Raw genomic sequence first — 22,994 nt, forward strand, 5'->3', positions numbered from 1 at the left:
ACACTTGGTGTCTTGACGCAACGGAATCTCAGTTATTATTCGTGGTCTAAAGAAGAAAAACATGTCAGCTATGACGATTACCGTACATTGGCATTGGAATGCGAGTTCAGAACATATTTAAGGAAATTGCGTCAAATGATCTTGCCAAAATACATATTACATCTCACTCTCTTGGTAACTTGAGCTTTCTGAAAGGTAGTAAAAAGAGTTTGTTTTTGGCCCTTTGTATGAGATGTTGGACTAACAATTTAATGTAGACCACCCACAATGACTAATCATTGGAACAAAGATTTTTATTTAAAAAAAAAAAAAGTACAACGGACATTTTAAAATTCAAAGACAAAACCAAGAATCTCTTCTTAAATCAATTACAAAAAAAAATAATACAATTTTAGAAACTCTGGCACAGGAAGACAACAGTAGCCAAGTGGCTTTGCAAAATAACCAAATATCAAAAGCTCTTTCCTCTAACAAAACTGTACAAAATGAGTTCTTGTATAAATAAAAAAAATGTTCACAAGCAGGGGGCGGGAGGCAACCGGTGCATTTTCAAAATCTTTGATTCAGTGTTTTTAATTTTTTGTTGTTGTAATGTTGCTTCCATTTTTACATTTTAATATGTACTGTATACCAGTAATGATGGAAATTGTAGATTCCTTGATATGATACCAAAACGAAAGATTTCAAAAATGCACACAGGGCGACAACCTACAACCTGTTGAGAAGTCCTGTTTTAGCAGCAAAACATTTTGAAGCTATGAAATAAGCCATCAGTCTCTTTAAGGATGACTTCTATCAAATTGTTTGTAAGTACAAAATAAGTGCATGGAGAGAAACTGTGGACCATTCATCAGAATAGAGTCTGACACAATTCAAAGTAACTTTTCATGATGCAGCTTCCTTTTCCGGCATCGTACATAAACTGTAACGTTAGGTTTGCTTATAATTTGGTAAAAACGGTCAAATAAATAAACACTGCATTGTAACAAAGTAGTCATTTCATAGTTCCAAAATCCTTTTGTGTATGTGTGTGTGTGTGTGTGTGTGTGTGTGTGTGTGTGTTCATAGTGATGGGTAACACATTGAATATACCATTTCTCTCATATAGATATTTTCCATGACATACTCCTTCATGGCGCGATTGGTTCAGATGACGTGCTAGCGTCTGTGTGATCCGGACAGTTTATCAAACAAAGAATAAAAGTCATGAAAACACACCCACACAGGGGGGGAAAAAAGGTGTCAACATAAAGGGAAAAACAAAAACAAAAACTATGTACAAAATGTGCTCTCTCAAGCTGCACAAGGTGCTCCTCCTGGAAGCCTGCTAAGCCCACTATGTTTACTTGCACTGCAGCCTTCCTTCGCATGCTGTATATAAGCATGGTACTGTACTCCCCCCCTCCCCAATTACTTTCCAAGTGGAAACAAAACCACGTTGGATTCAGAGTGCATGAAAACGCCATTGCCCTCCTGAGTCATCCAGATAAAAGCAGTTTGTCCGGCTCGTTTTGCACGTCTTGCTGAGAGCAACATACGAACGTGAATGTATGGGTGACGACAACATCTTTGGTTGCACAAATGAACAACAAATCACACAAAACATGTAAAGAAAAATAGAGAGTCAGCGTGTTTTTTGGTGCCGCCTGATGAACAGCTTAGCTCCGGCCAACCAAAATTATGGTTAACTCGATGTCTTTCCAACAAGTTGGTTGCTGTCATATGTAGTGACATTCCTTGGAATTTGAGGCAGTTCACACAAAGAAAAGAACATTAAGGCTTTGCTAAAATTAGGATTTCCAGATGACTTTTGTTTCACCCACTAATCAAAGATACTTATGCCCCTTTTCCACATGCTAACATGAGCTTTGCCTGGTGCCGCAGTGATGCACACTACTTGATGTACGACTCCACCAACTTCAACGTCCTGCAGCGATTGGTTCCCTCAGTTTCACTTTTGAATAAAAACAGCCACATGCTGTGAAGTAAAGAGAGAGCCTTGTGCTTCTTTGTTACTCGATTCGCATGTGTTTGTTGCGATTGATGTGTTTGAAGAGACTTTTTTTTGCAGTTTCACATACAGTATTTTGAGGTGGAATCCACCCCACCCGGCGGCAAGTCAAACCAAGCCTTTCCTATAAACTGTGCAGTGGAAAATGGGCATGAATACCCTCTTGAATGACTCTTACGGTCTAGTGATCAATCTTTGAAAAGCCAAGAGGTTTACAGTTTGTAACGTGTGCATGAATGAAAACTTGTGTGGATGCAATGGCTTGTTGTATGGTCATAGCCTCATCTTGAGCTACGACACTGATGCAGCGTCCGTATGAATGTTTCGAGTCAGCAAACAAAGTCAGGATTTGGTTTAGCTGTCCACTTGCAAAGGTTTTTTTTAAAAAAAAAACCAACTTTTTTCTTTCTTTCTTTTTTTAAACAAAAAGGCTCAACAGCACAACAAAAGGAACAGAGACCCCTGTGAATCAAAACACGAGAAACCGTGATGTTGAGCAAGAAAACGTCAAAACTAACACCTACAAACTAACATCGAATGCTATCTCTCTACAGCTAAAATGACATCTACTTCGAAGATAAACAAAAAAATAAGGCAGGTTAGCTCAAAAGGTTTTCAAGTGACAGTCAAAAGGAAAAACTTACCAACAGAACCCCCCCCTTCCCCAACAACAACTAAACAATCAATGACTCAAAATCAGGTGACAACAGCAGCATTGAGAAAAGACCTACAGCTCCCTTTGCAACCAATCACTCGGAAATCTTCAATTGTTATCTCATGTTATCTCGAATGAATAACTGCGGTCATTTCACCGACGCACGTCCCCTCCTCGCGACAAGAGGACCAATTGAACGATACTTTGAAGAGTTGCTTCAACAAAACCGCTTAAAACCACTTCTCAACATGGGCGTGAGGAGCGTGAACAGGCGTCATGCTGATCTACAGCCCGCGTGCACCACATACACAGAACACCGATCACATTAAAAACTCATAAAATCACCAGAAACGATGTGGAATCCTAGTCCTGTGCCCTCAAAACAGACCCTTTTGACGATGATGTTCAGACACCGTCGTCCTGGGATTGTCTCCAGTTCCACAAATTGTAATGGGAATACAATGTAAATAAACGAGTAAAGTGTAAAGTGAGCTTCATGTTGTTATTTCTGTACTGTAAAATACCCTGCAACCATGAAGAAAAAAAAAAGGGCACGCTTATTCGAGAGCAGTGATTCCCAACCAGGGTGCAATGAAAGGGGTGCCGCAGGAAAATATCATTCATTAATAATAACTATACCTTTGTTCATTTCTCTATGCTAGCGACAAATAGGGATCGAGCCGTCTATGTACATTATGCCAGTGACGTAATGTGATGACTTGACACAGAGTAAGTCAATTTGTGAGTAAACAGAGACGAGATCCGCATCATTTCACGGTTCAGACTTGTTTTTAGCCAAAAAGAGTGTTGGAAAAGCCGCTCTGTTGTTAGCCCTTGGCCAGTTTCGCAAGCAACGACGCTAGCTCATTTGCTGCTGCTTTTGGTTCATATTTAATTGCTGAAGTTGTGACCCTCATTTGTGTTAAGATCGTTTACGTCAGACTATTTGCTACTTGTTTGTTTGAAGTAGAAAATTAACGTAGCCTTTGCCTGGTTAGCAACGGAGTTCGCGAGCAAGCCTTCTGCTGCTTTTGCGTTATATTTAGTTGCTGAAGTTGGGACCCTCAGCTATGCTAAGATGTTACACATACAGTACATTTGACAAAGTTTTATCCAATCCAGTCCAATCCAATGTATTATGCCACACGATTTGCTCTTTGTTTAAAGTGGAAAATGAACTGTTTATTTGCTTCTATACGAGTCGTTTGTAGTCGTCTGGCCATCAAGTGAGAAAAGACAACGTGCTGCCTTGTTCCGAAAAAGGCCAAATTTGGCCTTGTCGTGACATCAAAATCGAACAAAAATTACACATTGCAGTTGAAAAGCTGCCTTCATGAGTGAAAAAAAATCTATGCTTTTACGGTCTTTAGGAGTGTTCAAGGACTCTTCATGATTTGATTTTCCCCTTTGAAAGTAAAAGCGATATTTGGTCCCAAAACTTGCAAATACGTAGTAGCCTCTGGTCATACTCATGTTGGCGCACTTTGCAGTAGAGGGGAGCTGAGGTGAAAAGTGGCTCATTTGCAGCTTCCCCACTGCCAAAACAGTCTGGTGGGTGATAATTATTCTTAATGCTTGGGGTATTTTGACCACAACATGTCACGGACATTTTACCATCTGTTTAAATGTGTCTCTTTTAAGGGAATTAGTAATACGTTTGACACAGAGGCACTGTGAGACTGTAGCACTAGGGTTCCTAAAATCATCAATAATAAAACATTACTCATCTCACTTTGTATTACATTATTCATTTGTTTACATTGTATCTATCCCATTAGTGAAAACAGGTAAAAGAAGGCTAGGGACAGAAATAGTCGTCTGACTGTGAAAAGGGCCAATAGTACAATTCCCCAAAAATGTCAGCTTATCACTCTGTGGCTTCTTTGTAGTCTTTAGAGACCCTACTATTAAATAATGTCTTTTTGTTTTTTTTAATAAAGGTTGAAATGGTTTTAAAAATTCTGGGGGAAAAAAAACCCAGAAAAATAAGTCAAATATAAATAGAAATAATTGATTGTCTTTTGTTCATTCAGGCTTTAAAAATAGGAGTAACAAGTATAAATAAAATGTGTTTCTATCATTTGTGCATGACTAGAAATCTCTGCAGCAGCTAGAGGAAGAAGTAGCTTTAAACGGTTTGCCTCCCGCGATTCCAATGACGCGACATACAGCAAAAGTCTTTCTGTTCATTTTTTAAAACCTGTACAAACTGTTGCCCCACCGCTGCAAATAGAATGTCAAACAACAAACATCAGGAAATTAAAAGTTTGCATATTTTACAAACAAATAAAAAATAAAAGACACATTGTGTTTTAACTCTTTTCCTCGAATCACTCTGAAACATCCAGAATGCAATTTCCTTTTTTTTAAAATAAGAATTTGTTATATTACGTACATAAAAATAACACTCTGTTCTTTTTTTTCCTCATCGCTAATTTTTCTCCTATTTTTTTTCCCCTCCAACATTTTATCATGTTCCTTGTTGCAGTTATCAAAATAGATCAGATCTTCTCTGGAGAAGATTATTACCTCCTTTGGTAGTTCAACTTGATAGCAGAAATGTTCAATGCCGTAAGTGTTGTTGTGTTGTTTCTTTAAAATGGAAAACACAAACAAACAAACAAACAAACACACACACACACACAAAACACAATTTCACTCTCTCTCGCGTACATGTACACACGTTCCTTTTGTCATCCATGTTCAAGTCCGGATGCTTGGTAACGGTATAGAGCAGAGTTCTTGTTTAGCTGAACCCTGATTGGTTGGATTCATCACATGGCCAAGGCCCCTACCCTCGTGCCGCTGGAAGAAACCACAGAAACACAGAGAAACGGTACGATTAAATATTGATGCATAGTTGAGTAACTTGACATTTGGAACTCAGATTGGACCTTGAAATTGATCTCGTGGATCACGTGACTTTAATTTTCCTCATGAAATGTAATCTCAAATCTTCTCTAAAACATATAAAAGTCTCACAGTGGAATTTGGTTGTTATGGTTTCGGGAAAATTGACGTGAGCTAGGCCTTTTCCTCAGTATTATAACGAATAAATAAGCCTAAACGAAGAGCACTTCATGTCACCAACTACACTTCTGAATGTGATCAAGAAAAAGAACTTAGTTTTGCCACGCCACTTTGTTGAGCACTTGGCAGCGGCAGACAGTCGTTTAGATGTTTTCCACTGAATTACAATGTGCCATGTGTCAAAATTCATACCTTAGCTTCACTTGGTGTGTTGGTACGAATAGTTTGTGTGTTCTGTGGGAGTTTCCATAGCAACCTGTTGCTGTTGACCACCGTTCTCCTGCAAAAAACAAATGACAAAGGATTTAATAAGCTGTTTACTGACCTCTTCAAAAGAAGACTTTGATGTTTACAATACACTTCACGCCCTTCGTTTTCACCCTGACGCTGTTCACCGCTTGCTACCACCACGCCGCTCCCCACTCATAAATATTGCCCCCCCTTGACAGCGCCGCTCATTCTGCAGGTTCCCACCACCATTTACACTGAATTAGATCATTGACGACGCCCCGCAGGCACGGACGGCCTCATGCAGAGAACTGCCAGGATGCTTTCATTCAGCAGTTAATGTTGGCTCCTTCTTTTAGTCTTGTTTTCTTTTCATACATTTGAGAAACGCATTGAAAATGGACTTGTAATGGGACTAAATGAGAAACACAGATACCTTATGTGGGGGTGATATCAAGAACATTTTGCCTAATGAAACCAATTGTACAAAACATCAGAGCTATAACGTACTCTAAATGTGTTTGTCACTGCTCTGAAACATCTGATGCGAATACACAAAATAAACCAATCATCCCCATTTTGCATGTTCAGGACACAAATTCAACCAGCAAAAATAATCCAATCCACATTTTCTTCCTTTTGGAAAATATTAAGGAGTGATCGATTCATTTTGTACCATTCATTTCATACCGTTACAAATATATACGGTGTACTATAACACGTATACATGCATTTATGTCACTCACATACATAAGAGTATATACATAAATACCTCTACTGGGACATTGGAAGGAGGCACTGGGGTGTACTGGGGGATGTAGGTCCCCTGCATAGTTGTGTTGGCCGGAATATACTGTGTGGAAGAAAACAAGAGGACACACACTGGATAAGTACTTTAAAGGGAGCATCATAATTGGAACATTTATACAAAATCTCAAAATGAAGGACCCGTAACTATCAACAAAATCACTTGCAATAACAAAAGTCAATATTTTGAATTTAGTTGGTGTTAGGACAATGGAAAAATGTCACCCCTGTCATAAAAGCCTGTGAGAATCACTTCTTTATACCACCGAGATGATGTACTCACTGTTCCCGTGCTGCCCAGGGAAAGGTGGCTTAGCTGCTGGGCGAGAGGTCCCATCATAGATGTTGGCTGGATGGACATAGCGTGATCCATTGCTGGGGTAAGGACTGTACCCTGTGGATGCAATCAGAATCTGGTGAGTAACAAGACCTACGCAAGTGAGTGTCATGCTCAAAATGACAGAGATGTAAAGAAAAGCTACTCACAGCTGGTTGCATGAGGTATGACTGATGGTGCATCCAGGACGGGCTGTGCACCTTTCCGTGAAGGAAGAATGACAGTAGTTGAGACTGTGTATTGGATATATGGGAACGTGAGACAAAAATGTGAGTAAAATACACCACCTGGTAGGATGAGACAGGAGAATGCATGTAAGGTGAGAGAGACGTCTGGGCGATCATCCGGTTTGGAGCCAGGCTGTATGGTGAGGAGTAGAAGCTGTTGAATAGAAGGAGGCAAAAACATGAAGCACATCCGCTTATGCGCTTGCTTACACTGAAAAGTTCAGAGAGAAGTTAAGCAATTCCCTTGTCATTTAGTGGTTCGGTGCTCTCACCCCCACAGCCTGGGTTCAATTCCCGGTCAGGGAACCAATTGAAAAGCTCAAATGGAAATTAGCCAGTCTGTTATTTATAATGCTTAAGATACTAAACTAAAATTAACTGCCAGAGGACTGTATATTGTCAGTTAAACGATTTCATGAATGCCAAAAAGATCGAGCACACAGCTGTGGGGCCTTTTCTGCCAGATGCAGAAAAAGGTCGGTCTTCTCCAAAAATGATCCCTAATCTTATACTGCCTTAGCTGCTCCCATACATGAGGAGGGTGGGGGCTTCACTCAGCCCGTGTGTGACTCCACCGTCTGGACTGTATTCGACTAGGAAATTTGCCAAAACGTGCCATTCATAGGGAAGGGCAAGTAGATGCAAGGAGAAAGGTTATTGCAAAATAGTTAGTTAGTTAGTTAGTTAGTTCCACCCGCTCCTATTTGGAACATTGGGCGACAAGTCTCCTCCATTTGTTCCGGTCACTGGCGACCCTTCTTGCTCCATGCCAGCTGACACCCATCTCGCTGAGGTCTTCTTTGGCAGTCTGTCTCCACGTCTTCTTTGGCCTACCTCTCTTCCTCTTTCCACCCTCTGGCATCCAGTCCATGGCCACACTTGCCGGTCTCTCTCTTGGCAGTCGGAGTACGTGGCCAATCATTTTCCTTCTCCTTTCAGAGACAATGTCTGACAGTTCAGCTACTCCTGCCCTCTTCATCACCTCCTCTTTGGTGACGTGGTCTCTCCATGAGATCCTCAGGATGGATCTCAGGCAACGCCGATGGAAGACATCTAACTTGTTGGTAATATTGGCTGTCTTCATCCATGTCTCATAGGCGTAAATCGCTGTTGGGATGACCACTGACATATAGAGGCGTAGCTTGGTGGTCATAGTGATGGCTTTCGATGACCAGACGTTGCGGAGGCGCGCAAAATAACGGCTTCGTTAAAGTCACCAGTTTACATAGAAGTGCCAAAGAGGCCTAATCTAACAACGTCTACACATCCCTACTTGTTTGTGCCACAAAAATATATCAGCTTGAAGCCTCCTCCGGCTGGAATATATGACACTCAGCTGATGTGTTGTGGAAAGCACCGAGAGGCGCTAGTCACCAGTTAGCTCACGAGCTAACAAGCTCGGGTGTAGGACGAGTAACAACGTAAATGACTCATAATTGCGGTGGCTAGCCAATGACGCAAACAACGTGCTCACGCTGTTAGATGATGGGTGGAGGGGGAATCATGCTGGACACCAAAGTGTGTTACTTGGCACCGTTTTAGCCAAGGCAGAAAAATTGGTTAAAAAATAAAATGGTGAAAAATAATTTCTGGTTTTATCTCCACAAACCAGTACGATCAAGTTCTCAGTCTTTGCAACTGTTTTCCGCACTCACCTTCAAACTTATACAGTATTTCGAAGCAAATATCTGAATTTACATTACACGGTCTTCCAATGTTGAGGTTGTATTTTAAAAGTTGTACACAAACCAACGAAGTAAAAAACATAACCTCAACGTCGCAGCAGGGGGCAGCATTGTAGCAGTTTTGAGGTGCTGTTTTTTTTTTTTCGTGTAGGTTGGGACTGTTTTCACTCAGGCCCTGCATACCACTCACCCATTTTGTAATGCTGTGGGGTCATACGCAAGCGTCATTCCTCCCTGGGAAAACAATGTGGGATTCAGAACCACTGAGGTCATGCAAACAGCAGTGCATTCAGCTCAAAACGTTTACTAGTAGAGGAAAAAGTTCAAACGTGAGCGTGACTTACCGTCTCGCCGTCTCTGGCCCAGGGCCTTCCGTTGGGGAGGTACTTTCCCTGGTTCTGCCTCTTTTTCTGACCCCCGTCTGCAAACTTACATAATAACGGCTCTGTGGGCACTGGGAAAGCAAAAGATCAAACAGTTGAACACTGGCACCAACAAAAACAATGTCAAAAGCGCGTACAAAGAAAAATAATTCTACACACCTGGCACTCCTGGTGGAGTCTTGATGAATTTGCCATTGAAATGTTGAATAATGGCCTCACACTTCTCTGTGGACTCCATCCTGGAATAACAATAAGTAAAGAGATAAACATACTCCCACACATTTTCTCGTTATGATTTGAATTGCTGTGTCTGACCTGGCAAATCCCACACCGCGGCTGGTCCCGTTGGCGTCTCGCAGAATGCGTGTAGAAATGACCTGGCCAAAGGACTTGAGCATGCTCTCCAGCTCTTGCTCGTCCATGGACACCGGCAGGTTGGAGATGTACAGATTGGTGGGGTCCTGCTCCTGTTGCTATTTGGGAAGTGGGGGTTACAAAACACATTTTTAGTTGACATATTCCTTCATGCGCCATGTTAAAATATGTGCAAGGAAAATCCCCTGATTAAACCCCATTCAGATCGAGGTCTGAACGAGAACGGCAGAGTTCCTCCAAACTTGAACGGCTAACAACAGAGATATATATGAAAAGAGTCTGGTCAGAAGATGATGGCGCAAAAGATGACAGTGCCGGGGTAGCATTTGCATTTGCAAGTCAAAACAAATTACCCAAATAAAAGTGAAAACAAACAAGTCATAGAGCTCCGTTTTTGGGAGGCTTCCCCTAAAGGGAAAATAAGGGGCGGTTTTATATCAGGCAAGGCAGACTTCGGCTTCGGGTGATAAGAAAATCTTTATTTGTCTCACAATGGAGAAATTAGAAGTATCTTTAAGCTTACCCTGAGTGTTTACACATCGTTTGTGTCTCCTTGTCGCTCCAAACATAATTGAAGGCACTGTAGCCAGTGGGAGAGCACTCGCTGTACACAAAGTGTGACTGTGTGTGTGGTGGGGAGGGTGTTTACTACCTCTCTGACGCTGCCCGCCCCAAAACCAAAATGTAACATTGTGTAATATAAAATTAAGCTGTTACAACTCCATTTGTCAAGATATTTATCGCCTTGATTTACAGTATTTGGTCATTCTGTGACCAATAAAATGGAATAAAATTAAGATTTTTTTTTTTTGCCCGATCCCCGATCAGCAAAAAACCACCTTAACGGCTCCGATTTCCGATCACATGACGGGCCGGGACGTCTCGAATAATTTTGATCTGTAAGGAGCGTACCAATTGTGCATTTGTAGCATGTGTATTGTCTCATGATTATTGGGGTCTGGGATGCTAAGGAAAATGTACTTTTGCAACATGCCCACCCATATAAGTAGGGCTTGGCTTCCTCTACACATGTCTAATGGAAAAAGTCTCAATGAATAACTCCTCAGCTCATCTTTTAAGGGTTTCACTTCATCTCTTTCAATGATACTGCATTAGTGAACTTTTTAAAGCATGAATACTCCATTCCCATGATTGTACCAAGTACCGTCTTGACACATTAATCTTTTGCAAAGTAGATTCAGTAATAATGCCCAATACGAAACATTTGTCAAAAATCTGTGTAAGTGTAGAGTGCAACCCTGACTAATTTGTCACTTACGCTAGTGGTGCATCACTGACTTTACTAAGCTGTCTGCCACTTATAAAACTCTGAACGCACTCATTAATATACTCACACATGCAAATAAGAATTTGTCAATGCGCACACTGTGGCAAAATGTTATCTCATTAAGAAATATTGACAGCTGCGCGTGCATTAGAGCAGAGAGATTATCCTCGCGCATACAGTTCTGGGACTTAATTTTTGTGGCGCTTGCCGGAAAGTGAAACCGTCTGAGACTGCAAAGGAAGACAGGAAGTCAGGCATGAAGTTAGAGAGTTCACAGAGCAACAGAAGCCTTGCAACTGGGAGCAAAGAGGCTGGGCTAGAAGGAGGAAGGGAAAACGTGTAGAGGAAAGGGGAGGGTGGGATGAATGAGGGGATGAATATTTGGTTCTGGAGGAGGAAATGACAGGATAGGAAGGAGTGGGAGTTTTGACTAATATTAAAGCAGGATGGCTGAAAAGACGGTACAGTATCATCCCAAATACATAATTCTTTCATATCTTCCTCTCTGCCTAATGATTACACTTATCCAAAAGCGAACAACATTTCTAATCATGGCTGACAGATTCTGTCACGTGAAACAATTCCATTTCCAAAACTGAAAACGTGTATCTTGAGTAACGACACCAGTGAGCACAGATGCTTCTGCAAGTGTTCCTGTTTGATTGTTGAGTTCATGCGTGATCAGTTCTCCTGAACTAAATTGCTGATCGGGGTTGCTTCTATTATCTACTAAGGCACACCATATTTTCTCAGCGATTCTCATCCCTCTGGGTGCGGCACTTCAGCAATAACCCGACCGTGTAGCAACACAGTGGCAGACTGCTGGATGTCATTGATGAAGTGTAATTGTGCAGTGTGACAAGCTGAACAAACAAAACCACCTCCCTTTTCATACGTATTTTATTTACCCATCGCCTCTGCTAATTTCATTCGCTCAAATACCAAACTTGTGGCACGTAATACAGTTGGCGTCAGTCCATTCACTGTGAGCGTCATGTGAGGAGTGTCGCTCGATGTTAGTCCCATTTGCACAGGGAGGGACTGCAAAGTAAAGCTCCTAGTTTTAATTGTGTCATTGTTCCCCAGGCTCTATGAAATTGTTTTTGCTCGCCCTGCACCCTGGAGGCTGCGGTAGCCCATTCGGAGACCAGGTGCACTCTGTGTACATTTAGGTAAAGGTTTGGTCCATTTTGTTTTTGGAAAATACAACAAAACAAGCCACGCTGAAGACAAAACGGTCGATAGCAGCACTTTTTTGTGTTGTATTAACATCAGATTCTTCTGACAAACTGAAGTCACCCAGTAGCTCCGAGCCAGCTGTGTATATTTAGGCTTTTATTGTGGTGATCAACACGACTGCTAGAGCACAAACTGTCTGGGTGAGTCACGTTGTGGTATCCAGTTGCACTTGTCTGGTATGGAGATGCATGAAGTTAGGGTGCAGATCATTTACAGTGCATAGGGATCCCCTGGTGTTACTTTACAGTGGACGCAGGGAGGGGGGCGGGGGCTTGGGGGTGAAGTGAATTCAGCGCGGGTGTCGGCCTCAGGCCTTGGGCCCAGACACTGGACAATGCCAAGCCATTGTAACTGCCCCATTGACAGTGGCTTTAGTGGCACCCTCCCCTGTGTTCCCTCAATGGGGAGCCACAGAGCCAGGGGGATCAGCTTAATGGGCCGACAAGAGTTGCTTTGACTGCAGCAGACACCCGCACAAAGAGCTCTGGACAAGCGCTCCAACGGGAGCGAGTTAGCAACGTACACAAGCAAAGAGAAGCTGGCGTGCAAGAGAGAGACACTTGTGAGGGGGCAAATGAAGACAATACAACAGGGCTCGGCCCTTACGCGTGACTGCTACTGTAAATAACACACTGGGGTTGTCAAGTAGATTGGTGAAGATATTATAGCGGCTTGTACAGGTACAAATGAAGCTAAGGTGGGATTTTAAAAAGTACATGCAGTCTTACTTTGGCCATCTGTGCCTGGACGCCACTTGATTTCAGAGCCGTAACAGCTTTCTGAGCTGCTGCTGGACTGTCAAAGTCCACAAAGCCATAGCCTGTCAAATACACACATGCACATCAAGACACTAAGCAAAATGTTTTTTTTACTTATTAAGGCCTTGTTTCAAAATCAAGGTTACAGGTAATGGCAGCTAGCTAGCAAAATTGGAAGAGGAGAACACATATGACCTTAAAGGTTTTCACTTCTTCTGGACCTATGAGTATCTGAAAATGGGTTAGAGTGGATGTTTTCGCCACTTTAGTACCTAGCTAGTTCAAATCTTAGCTCTCAGCGTGTTAACGTATATACCTTGACAAAAATCAACAGGCTTGAATTAAAAAAATCAACAGTCTTGAATTCTATTTGAATGTGATTACGTTTAGCTGACGCTACTGCTCTTGAAAGAGATTTTGCTTTTGTTTAAATGAGACCGGTAATGTTAAATTGTTTGGATTGGATTGCTTTTTTTTCCCCAAGTTAAAAAATGTATTTTAAATAATGATAAATAATTGATTGTTTTCTACGTTATTTTAAAGAAAAGAAATCTTCAAGTGTCCATTCCATCTTCGCATACACTATCAACCAGTTTGCTGTCTTCAAAATGTGCTTAATGATGCAATTCGCTCTGAGAGTTTGGCAACTCACCTTTACATTTGTTTGTGGTTTTATCCAAGATGGCCTTGGTCGACACAATCTTGCCATACCTTTTCAGACACACACAGAAACAAAAACATCCTGTCAGTGACTGATGACGAGGAATCTGCTCCTTCCAAATGCATAACGATCCTCTCACACTTCCTCAGAGTGCATACCAACATAAACACACATGCATCGCTTTTACGTCACAGACAGCTATGTCCACATCCACCCTTCCTTCACGGGGAGGATTTCTGGCTTTGTTTTTGACAGGTGCACGCCTCCCAAGACTAAAGACAATTTGGCCCAAACACCTCACCCCGAGACAGTTCTCCTCTTGAGTCTTGTCACTATCTGAGTGGGTTTTTAAGTGGCATAAACATAAACATAGAGTATGAAGAAACCACTGTACTCCCCCGGTTTCAATAAAAGATGAGACGGAATATAGACACAAGCACTTCCAGCATGATTCATATTTTGTGTGGAGGCTAATGAGGAGTGTATCCACTTTACAGTATAATAGATTGTCCCTTCCTGGCTGTTGTATTTATCCATAGCAGGAGGCTGGTCTTGCTTCTCTTAGGGCGACGTGGTGTCTGGGCGGATTGTAACCTGATGCTTCACCGCTCCATTTGGCCTTCCTTCCCTCACTTGCCCTCCTCCTTTTCCACCCTCACATCACAGAGCCCAGCTGGGTCCTACACGCCTGCCTTCTCCTGGTGGCCAGATGATTTGGATGTGTCCCATGTGTCTCTTGTCACCTCACTGTGGCATTTTCTTGTACTACTCGGTGTCAGAGCTCCATGTCTTTGGTTTCCTCTACTTAGACGTCTAAGTACATTCAAGCCAGCCACAAGGCATTCGGTTACACACACGCTGTTGCAAGAAAGCATGACACCATACTGTAAAATCCTTTCGGGAGGCGTTTATATTTCATCGTCATCTGTTTGTTTAGAATTTCATGAAAAGCCATCTGACAGCTGTAAGTGGTGCCTGACAGAACACACTGACCATTAGGTTCATGTGAGCATTGTCTGTGCCAATGTAGATTTTTATTCAGCCAATCTTCTTGTTTTGTTTTGTTTCTCTTTATTCTATTAAACATGACATTTTCTTACGGACAAGTGTCGTTTCAGAGCACTTAACCCCAGAACAGGTACTTTTCATTATCGGTAATATTAATCCAACTTGTAATTGATTTTACATTTTAGATCTGTTTAAAATGTTTTAACATGTTTTTTTGCCTCACAGTGGCCAAGGGAGTTTGTAGATTTCGATATGGGGTAAGCATTTACAGTATTTAGACATATGTATTTTAGTCAGAATGTGATTTTTTTAAAATTCACAAATAAATAAAAAAACATTATCGATGAATGCAATACTAATTAGATTTATTAAAATAATGAAGAGCCGATGGACCCAAGTATGCTGCGAGGGGTCCTGCGGGAAATTATGCAATTTCATATCCATCTATTGCCATTCACACAAGAGAAAATGTCATGACCCCCTTTTGGTATTTCAGATTTGTGTTAGTTTAAATAAATCCAGATTTTAAACAGACTGATTTAATTTGTGAGTATATTGAGATGAGATTATATTTGGTTCAGTATTTCTGTTTGGTGGTGTCCTGTGAGAGTATTCTTATGTAAAGTGGTTGCCTTGGCTCAGTTAAGGTTTGGAAACACGGTGATACTTTATAATGGGGGGTTTATATACCAGGGAGCCAATTAGATATCTAGATGTTGTATCGTCACGCTAATAAAATAACTGCCTAACGTTAGATTTTTACAGGACACGACTCTCCATAGTCCAATGCAGATGAAAAAAAAATCATATCTCAAAGACAAAGGATCAGTTAGGCAAAAACACAATTGCAAAGAAAAAGGCGGCCCCTGATAAGTGTCTTTGTTTGAGGTATGACAAGAAAAAACAAAAGCAACGTTTCATGTGTTCATGTTTGCCCTGCCGGGAACACCAGACCAGTTCAAAAGTCCGAAGGCTTTGCTTATGTGACCTTCCACTTAACCCGAGACCCTTCCAAAAGCTCACAAAACTGTAGAGGCCACACACACTTAAAAGACAGTCATGACCCACATACAGCTGCTTGACATTCTTTCCCAGCAGGCGGTACTACTCTTTTCCCACTCATTCATGTTTCGCTTAAAAGGGAGCCCTCCCAATCACGTCAGTCCCCTCTTCACATTTCTCCTGCCACACAATGACTTCTCTGTCGGCCGTCTGCTTTTACAATCAAGTTCCGGTGTTTCACAGACCAACCGCAGATTTCTGCTTCACGTTGATTGCTGCGGCTTTGACAATAGGTTGTACACACGCTGTGCTAATATGGCTCTGAGGATTTGACACTTTCTTTGGGGTGCACTGGTGCATCAAAATCAGGTAGAGGGGTCGGGGTAAGACAATACTTTTCAAGTCCAGAATTACAGTGAGGGGAGCCATCACTGTGATGGGCCCCTGAGGCCCAAACTGGTAAACACTGACACTTTTCATGCTTTGACTAGGATGACTGACGGTAGTTAATGTTCACAAGCAAAGATCTATAACACAAAAGCATAGCCTTGAAGCTAAACCACTCGTGGTGCTTATTAATCACCGGGTGCCTTTGAGGCCGACTCCTCACTTTTCTGGTATGCGTTTGGAACAAATTAACCAACACTTATTTCGCATCGGCTTTTTGTATGACATCTTAAAAGAGACAAGTGTGCTGTGTTATTTATTGTCTTTTCTCGCAGCGTCTGATGAAAAGTTCTCATGAAGCGGCAACTATGAATCTGCTCGACCACCGGCACTGATTTATGTCAGTTGTATTCTATCAGCTCAATATACTTTCCGACTCTGGTCCTGTTCACCTTCATGGATAAGCTACAGGCTTTGGGTGACACCACTTCTCGTTGGCAGTCAAACGCAGGGCACACGTCGACAAACAACCACTCAGCACACACCAGTGGGCAATTTAGAGTTGTTAATTAACCTAACATGCACGCTCAATGAATCTCCAGCACATGGAGAATATGACACTTTTAACACTGCTGTAATGTTGCTTTGTGGACAAAATCTTTTGAGCGCCCATTTTATAGTTTCTTCTTGAAGGAATGGGCAAATCCATCGACTTGATACCATTGTCCTGTCATCTGGAGCGCTGTCCCTCCTCTACGTGTGCCAATACTTTTGTCCATATGTGGAGCTGTAGCTACGACTCATGGGATAAATATGTGTTGACAGCTGTTTGTCCCAATTACAGTCATTTTGTCAAAGGTGATTGGATGCATTGAGTAAGGATTGTGGTTTCATCATTGAGTCATTTGTCACTGCATGTTTGGAAGTCAACACATGCCAGGTCCTTAAAACTGGATCCAGTTGTCTTGAGACAAAGTGCTAAATCAGGAATAAGAGTCATGCAGAGGATGTTCAATTGAGTTGATAACATCTGCTCTGTGGTGAGCTTTGCGCTTCATCTGTTGGACACATGATGGAATGAATTGTTGAGGCCGCAGTTTTGTTCCGAAAAGGCGTCACGCTGGCCATATGAATCTACGAATTAAATACGAATAAGTTTGGTTTGATCCAATTTTAACAAGTGCGGGAAGTCGGTGGTTTGACCTGTCAATTTGTTTGACTTTCTGTGTTAAGTAGAGGAAGGAGTGAACTTAAGCCTTATTAAGTCGGGAAGAAAAAAATATGAGACAGAGCAAGGGGCCAGAGAAAGGTACAGCCAGTTTGCCTCCTGTCCTCATCTAAACCTTCCATTTTGTGTAAGATCGGAACTGGCTCAGTGGTAAGCAACTGGAACGCTATTGCAGTGAGAGTGGGATGTATAACACACACACACTTTGTCATGATGTGTGATTCATCTCACTGAGTATTTCCATTTTACATTCATTAAAATGGGTAAAAGTATTGAAACACGAGTGCTGGAGTTAAATTCACCAATACATTTTCCCATTTTATTTCTTACGGTCTGAACTTAAATCAACTTTGAATGCAGACTTTGCTGATTCCAATGCTCAAATGTTTAAACTTACGGCTGGCAGAGCTTGACCAGGTCTTGGTCCGTAGTCCCTGGATGAAGGCCGCGGATATACAGGTTGGTTTTACTTAGCTGTTCTCCACCTCCTCCGCCGCTGCCGTTGTTGCTGCTACTGTTGTTGTTGGGACTGGGGGGAGCCATCTGGTGGCCGGAGGACACATAGGCCTGCTGTGAAAAGACAGGAAAGTCAGAATTGCAACAAACTTGGGAGGAAAAAGAAAGCCGTTCTTTGCTTCACCAACAGATCTGGGGTTGTTCCTTGACCAGTGTTATTTTCGGAATCTTGTTTGCGCAATTCAACACAAATCTCAAGAACACAGATTCAAGCCTTGCAGTTTGGTTTGCCCTTGTGCAGATTTTGAAAAAGCGGAAGTGTTGTTTTCTACATTCAGTCTCAAACTGTTGGAATAAATTACCTCAGCTCACAAAGTACTCACACTGCAGACTGTCTAAAGACTCATCGGGGTTTGTACAGCTGGAAGGCAAGTTGATTTAGACTTCATCCACCCATCCATTTTCCGAACCGCTTGATCCTCACTAGGGTCGCGGGGGGTGCTGGAGCCTATCCCAGCCGTCTTCAGGCAGTAGGCGGGGGACACCCTGAATCAGTTGCCAGCCAATCGCAGGGCACACAGAGACGAACAACCATCCACGCCCACACTCACACCTAGGGACAATTTAGAGCGTCCAATCAGCCTGACATGCATGTTTTTGGAATGTGGGAGGAAACCGGAGCACCCGGAGAAAACCCACGCAGGCCCGGGGAGAACATGCAAACTCCACACAGGGAGGCCGGAGCTGGAATCGAACCCGGTGCCTCTGCACTGTGAAGCCGACGTGCTAACCACTGGACTACCGGGCCGCCCTGATTTAGACTTCTTGATTCCAATTGGAAATAAATTTAAGACCAACTTATCAATGTTGCCAATGTCCCATATTGTGCAAAGATGCTACAGCACAGACTGTACATGACTTGTGTCTGCTCGACTAAAAACCACATCACTGGTATGTCGTTTCCGCTTTTGCGATTGCGTAATGTTGCCACAAAAGTCATTCAGTCATTCTTTTTTTCATGTTAATTTGCAGTTGAGATTTGAGACTATTTAGAGTCATAAAATCCTACTTATCATGTGTTCACATTTTACCAGACTTTTGAATGATTCATCCAAGACATTTTAATGCCGATTAAAGCTTTCTTTTTACATTCATGAATTCTGTGACTTTGAAGACATTCGAAGGACCCACAGGAACCCTGGTTATGCTCTATGTACGCATGAAAGTAGATTATTTGCTCATTCTGAACATCCTTGCCCTCACACTTCCGTGCATCCATTGAGGTGGAGTGAACGTTCAGCTATGACTTGGCCAAAGGGCATCGCTCTGAATCCAACAGTAAAGAAGAGAAAATGATCAGCATACGCGATACAGGTGTTTTGTTTAAATTGCGTTTATTAAAAACTCCAAATCGGAGATTCGACATTGGGAAATCCAAACGGGCGAATCAGAATGGGGGAATGGTTTTGCTTGTTGTTGTGTGTAGCTCTGTGCACCGTGAAAATAAAGCCAATTACCCGGAGAAAACCACTGCAGTCTGCGTGTTATTATTTGGGAATTAACAGTACAGGGGTGTTTATTCAAAAGTCAAAGCACCCATTTCCCCGAAGACTTTTTCAATTTGTACGCGTAACCCGCATAGCGCACTAAGCCGTCTTAAGCGCTACTATGAGCTCGCCACAATGTATATTTGTATTTGTGAAGTTACTGTTTCACCTAAATCCTGTAAATGTTGCTTGGTTTCCCTTGCTGCTGCAGACTGTCGAAACAATTGTCAAAGAAGAGGTTTACGCCCGGTTGCGGACCGGATTCTAATGCTCAAACAATTCAACAGAAACCCAACGGATCGTCATATGCGCCGCGGTTGGGAAATTCCAATCACCTTTTGTTGATATCTGTACGTTGCACAACTTTTGACTAATAACACCATAGCTGACCCAAAATTAGCCAGGTTTGAATTCTGTCCGAGGTATTTAAAAAAAAAAATTTGCCTGCTTTGTCAACCCTAACTCAACTGCTTGGTTGAAATGTATTATGAATATGTCTAAACAAACAAAAAAAAGAAAACTAATGATTATTTTCATTTTTTGAAACACATCAGCCATTTCGTTGGGCAGCTGCGGCGCTGTTGTAAGTGAGAACAAGGAAACGGGGTATTATATGAGATAAAAAGTGAATCTGCAGTCGACAGATGTGCGCTCTCTTCAGTAAAAAATGATATCACACAGCGCCCGTGTCAACAGTCACCAATAATGCTTTCTGAGGGGAATGTTGGGCCTCTTGACTGCTTACTCCATATAGGGGGAAAAGGGGCCTCTTCGGCTCGCTCCATGTTGTATAACTCCAATTTTACTCTTGAAACCACAACAAATATCTTGCGGGGCATTGCAAAATCAGAAACTGGAAGAACAAAATTTAGGGAAAGCTCAATTCATGTTTTGTGCTGCTTGCTTTTTCTCATTTCTCATCAAATCTTCCGAACGAATAGAGCGTTTCAAATATGGTCTTGTCTCCTTTTTAGACTTAGAAGCTTTGAGGGAACAGCAACACGGAGGCATTAAGCAGAGCAAAAGCACACACCAGGGATTCATTGTGGTCATACTTGCATGCAACCATCTGTACTGGGCTCATCAATCCCCCTTTGTAGTTCCCAACAACACTTGCCACCACAACTGACTTTAATGCCGCCAGTTACGTACTACGGCGGCCGACTCGCCATGACTCACAAATAGAACAGGATATTACGCAACAACCAGTGAATCACGGACCGAGGCTCTCCGTGGAGAATTTATACAAAAGATTGTGCAACCATTCATCCAAATCCACCTTGAGGTGAACAAGGTTTCATAATCCCTGTGAGATGGGGGGGAGAAGTCTTTCCAGGAATAGATGCAGTGGCACTTTTACGACTGAGGCAATAAACAGCAACATGAGGATTCACCACAGCTGGCACACTGACTTATATCTAGTTTATTTAGCCAAATGCCGGTAGTTTTAATGACCTACTTGCGATGAATAGGAATAAATGTCGTTTCTTACTGGTCTCGCAGTTGGGTGCAGTGAGGCTCCCGTCTCATTTGCAAGACCAATTGGACGGCTGCGGCGCGGGAACAATGGGTTCTTTTAAGAGACGTGAACGGGTCACTGATTAAATTGACGTTGTTGGGGGAAAGCCCAGCAGGGCCGACACAGTCAAACCAACGACGTCAACCAATCACGCTAATCAGAGGACTGTATCCAGAAAGCCACGGTCCCCTTGATGAAGGAGCCCCCTCACTCCCCCAAATAGAATCTTTGTCTCAAGATCATACAATGCAGAGACACAATGAAAGTATTGGAACAACTAGACATTATAATACAGTTACAAGAACTGAAATAGGAAGAACATATTTGACTCAATGTTTGACTTCAGACTTTGGATGCCACCCACAATGGCTCAAAGAACACCTCAAAGCCTTTCACAAAGGAAGGTCGGTGCCGACATTCAAAACCAGAACCCCGCGAAGACGCTGTGCTCCCAATTTAAGGTAGATGACATAAACGGTGCTGAGAGTTTTCTCTTATAATGCCATTGCAGACAAAAGATCCGCGTTCAGACAGCAGAATTGTCTTGTTATCTTCCTCCGCTGCACATTTGTAGCAAAGCAACTCAAAATATCTGCTGGATATTTTTAGGACCCAGCTAAAAAACATTCAGGATCCTTTCCATAATTAAAACACTTTGCTGTATCTTGATGCAAACGTCATACTCGTCGAACGCCAATGCTCTCTCTCGGCGGGGAATCAAAATCTTGTGATCTTCGTCAAGGCAGAATTTTCAATGAACTGGACAGCTCAAAGATGTCATTACAGCAGAGCAGACAAGTATATCTAATGAAGTGTCCAGCGACGAAGCTTTGACTGCAACATTTCTCAGCTTGTTTCAATGCCCTTTTGGTAAGTTTCACTTCACCTCCCTGTGGGGTTTCTTCCAGTTGACTCTGCAGCTCGACCCTCAGAATTTCCTGGATTCCAGGCTGTTGGGGAGTTTTCCCGTCTTTGTGTGTCATGGCTTCTTTAACCTGAGGGGACTGCTTGTCTTCTCCTCGGGGAGGAAAGTGACCAGCTGACTGACGTACATGCTGATGCATGGATTTATAGCCTGTCCGAAAGAAGACCTTGGAGTAAAGCTGCGGAAACGCTACATTACAAAATTCATATTATGTACCTTTTCTTTTCATTTTGCATCGCCAATAATATTTCATCTGTTCTCACAGCCACAAAAGTAACCCTTATTTAGCCACAGAAGTAACACGTATTTGAAGATGACAAGGGTTAATGTATACACAATTTTTCTGAACCTAAATCTAAAATTTAAAAATGGGCGGCGCGGTGTTAAACTGGTTAACACGTTCGCCTCACAGGGCAGAGGTGCAGAGTTTGATTTCAGCTCCGGCCTTCCTGTGTGGAGTTTGCATGTTCTCCCCATGCCTGAGTGGGTTTTCTCCGGGTACTGCGGATTCTTCCCACATTCCAAAAACATACGTGGCCGGTTGATTGGGCACTCCAAATTGTCCCTAGGTGTGATTGTGAGTGTGAATGTTTGTTTGTCATTGTGTGCCGTGCGATTGGCTGGCTACCGTTTCTATATATACTCCGCCGACTGCCCCAAGAGCGCTGGGATAGGCTCCAGCACGCCCGCGACCCTTTTGAGGAGTAACGCATTAGAAAATGGATGGATAGATTAAATAAAAAAAACAAAAACAATCCCTTAATTAGCATATCCCTGTCTAAATGCTGCCGTTTGATTTGAAAAACTCAAGTTTAGTTGAGAAAAAATCACTTGGAAAAAAACTTTTGTTCCTTTGATCTGAAATTTACAGTACTATTAGACAACTTGAACTTTCTGCCGCATGCAAATTCAAAAGACTGCTAAATTTAATCAAAACGTAGGGTGGAAGCGCTAGCCAAACTAAAACCAAATCTCTTACTGGATGAAGATCAACTTTTCATTCATTTTGAAACAATTCTTCTGATAGGAAATAATGTAAATACAAAGCTGCATTTCCAGGGTTAAACAGTCACAAATCTAAAACCCTTATTAACTCTACAAGCAAGTTTTTAAAATTTGTAACCCTCATAGAAGCGTAAAAGTAAGTTAACCACTGTAAAACAAAACAAAAAAAATATATATTTTACCATTGATTAATTATTGGGGGTTTTTTTAAACACTAGTAATTAATTTGCAGG

The 22,994-nt window shown here is 42.1% G+C and overlaps 1 protein-coding gene across 2 annotated transcripts in view; it reads right to left on the reverse strand.

Annotated features, from left to right (window-relative positions):
• Positions 1 to 272: 272 nt before the first annotated feature.
• Positions 273 to 22,994, reverse strand: part of LOC147201282 (RNA-binding motif, single-stranded-interacting protein 2-like) — a 34,047-nt gene continuing 11,325 nt past the window's right edge. Inside the window, exons 2-14 of one of the 2 annotated variants that reach the window (XM_086117485.1) lie at positions 17,707 to 17,879; positions 13,676 to 13,734; positions 12,994 to 13,085; positions 9,679 to 9,836; positions 9,523 to 9,602; positions 9,325 to 9,434; positions 9,171 to 9,214; positions 7,356 to 7,449; positions 7,218 to 7,268; positions 7,015 to 7,125; positions 6,697 to 6,777; positions 5,889 to 5,976; positions 273 to 5,471 (exon numbers count right to left, since the gene is read on the reverse strand). In XM_086117485.1, coding sequence (XP_085973611.1) covers positions 5,896 to 5,976; positions 6,697 to 6,777; positions 7,015 to 7,125; positions 7,218 to 7,268; positions 7,356 to 7,449; positions 9,171 to 9,214; positions 9,325 to 9,434; positions 9,523 to 9,602; positions 9,679 to 9,836; positions 12,994 to 13,085; positions 13,676 to 13,734; positions 17,707 to 17,879 — 1,134 coding nt within the window. In that variant the 3' untranslated portion in view covers positions 273 to 5,471; positions 5,889 to 5,895. Of the gene's footprint in view, positions 5,472 to 5,888; positions 5,977 to 6,696; positions 6,778 to 7,014; positions 7,126 to 7,217; positions 7,450 to 9,170; positions 9,215 to 9,324; positions 9,435 to 9,522; positions 9,603 to 9,678; positions 9,837 to 12,993; positions 13,086 to 13,675; positions 13,735 to 17,706; positions 17,880 to 22,994 lie in introns of both variants that reach the window. The other variant, XM_086117484.1, reaches the window with a different exon arrangement.

Source organism: Hippocampus guttulatus, chromosome 8 (genome assembly GCF_054856545.1).
Source record: "Hippocampus guttulatus isolate MCC_2025c chromosome 8, RoL_Hgut_1.0, whole genome shotgun sequence".
Classification (NCBI taxonomy): domain Eukaryota; kingdom Metazoa; phylum Chordata; class Actinopteri; order Syngnathiformes; family Syngnathidae; genus Hippocampus; species Hippocampus guttulatus.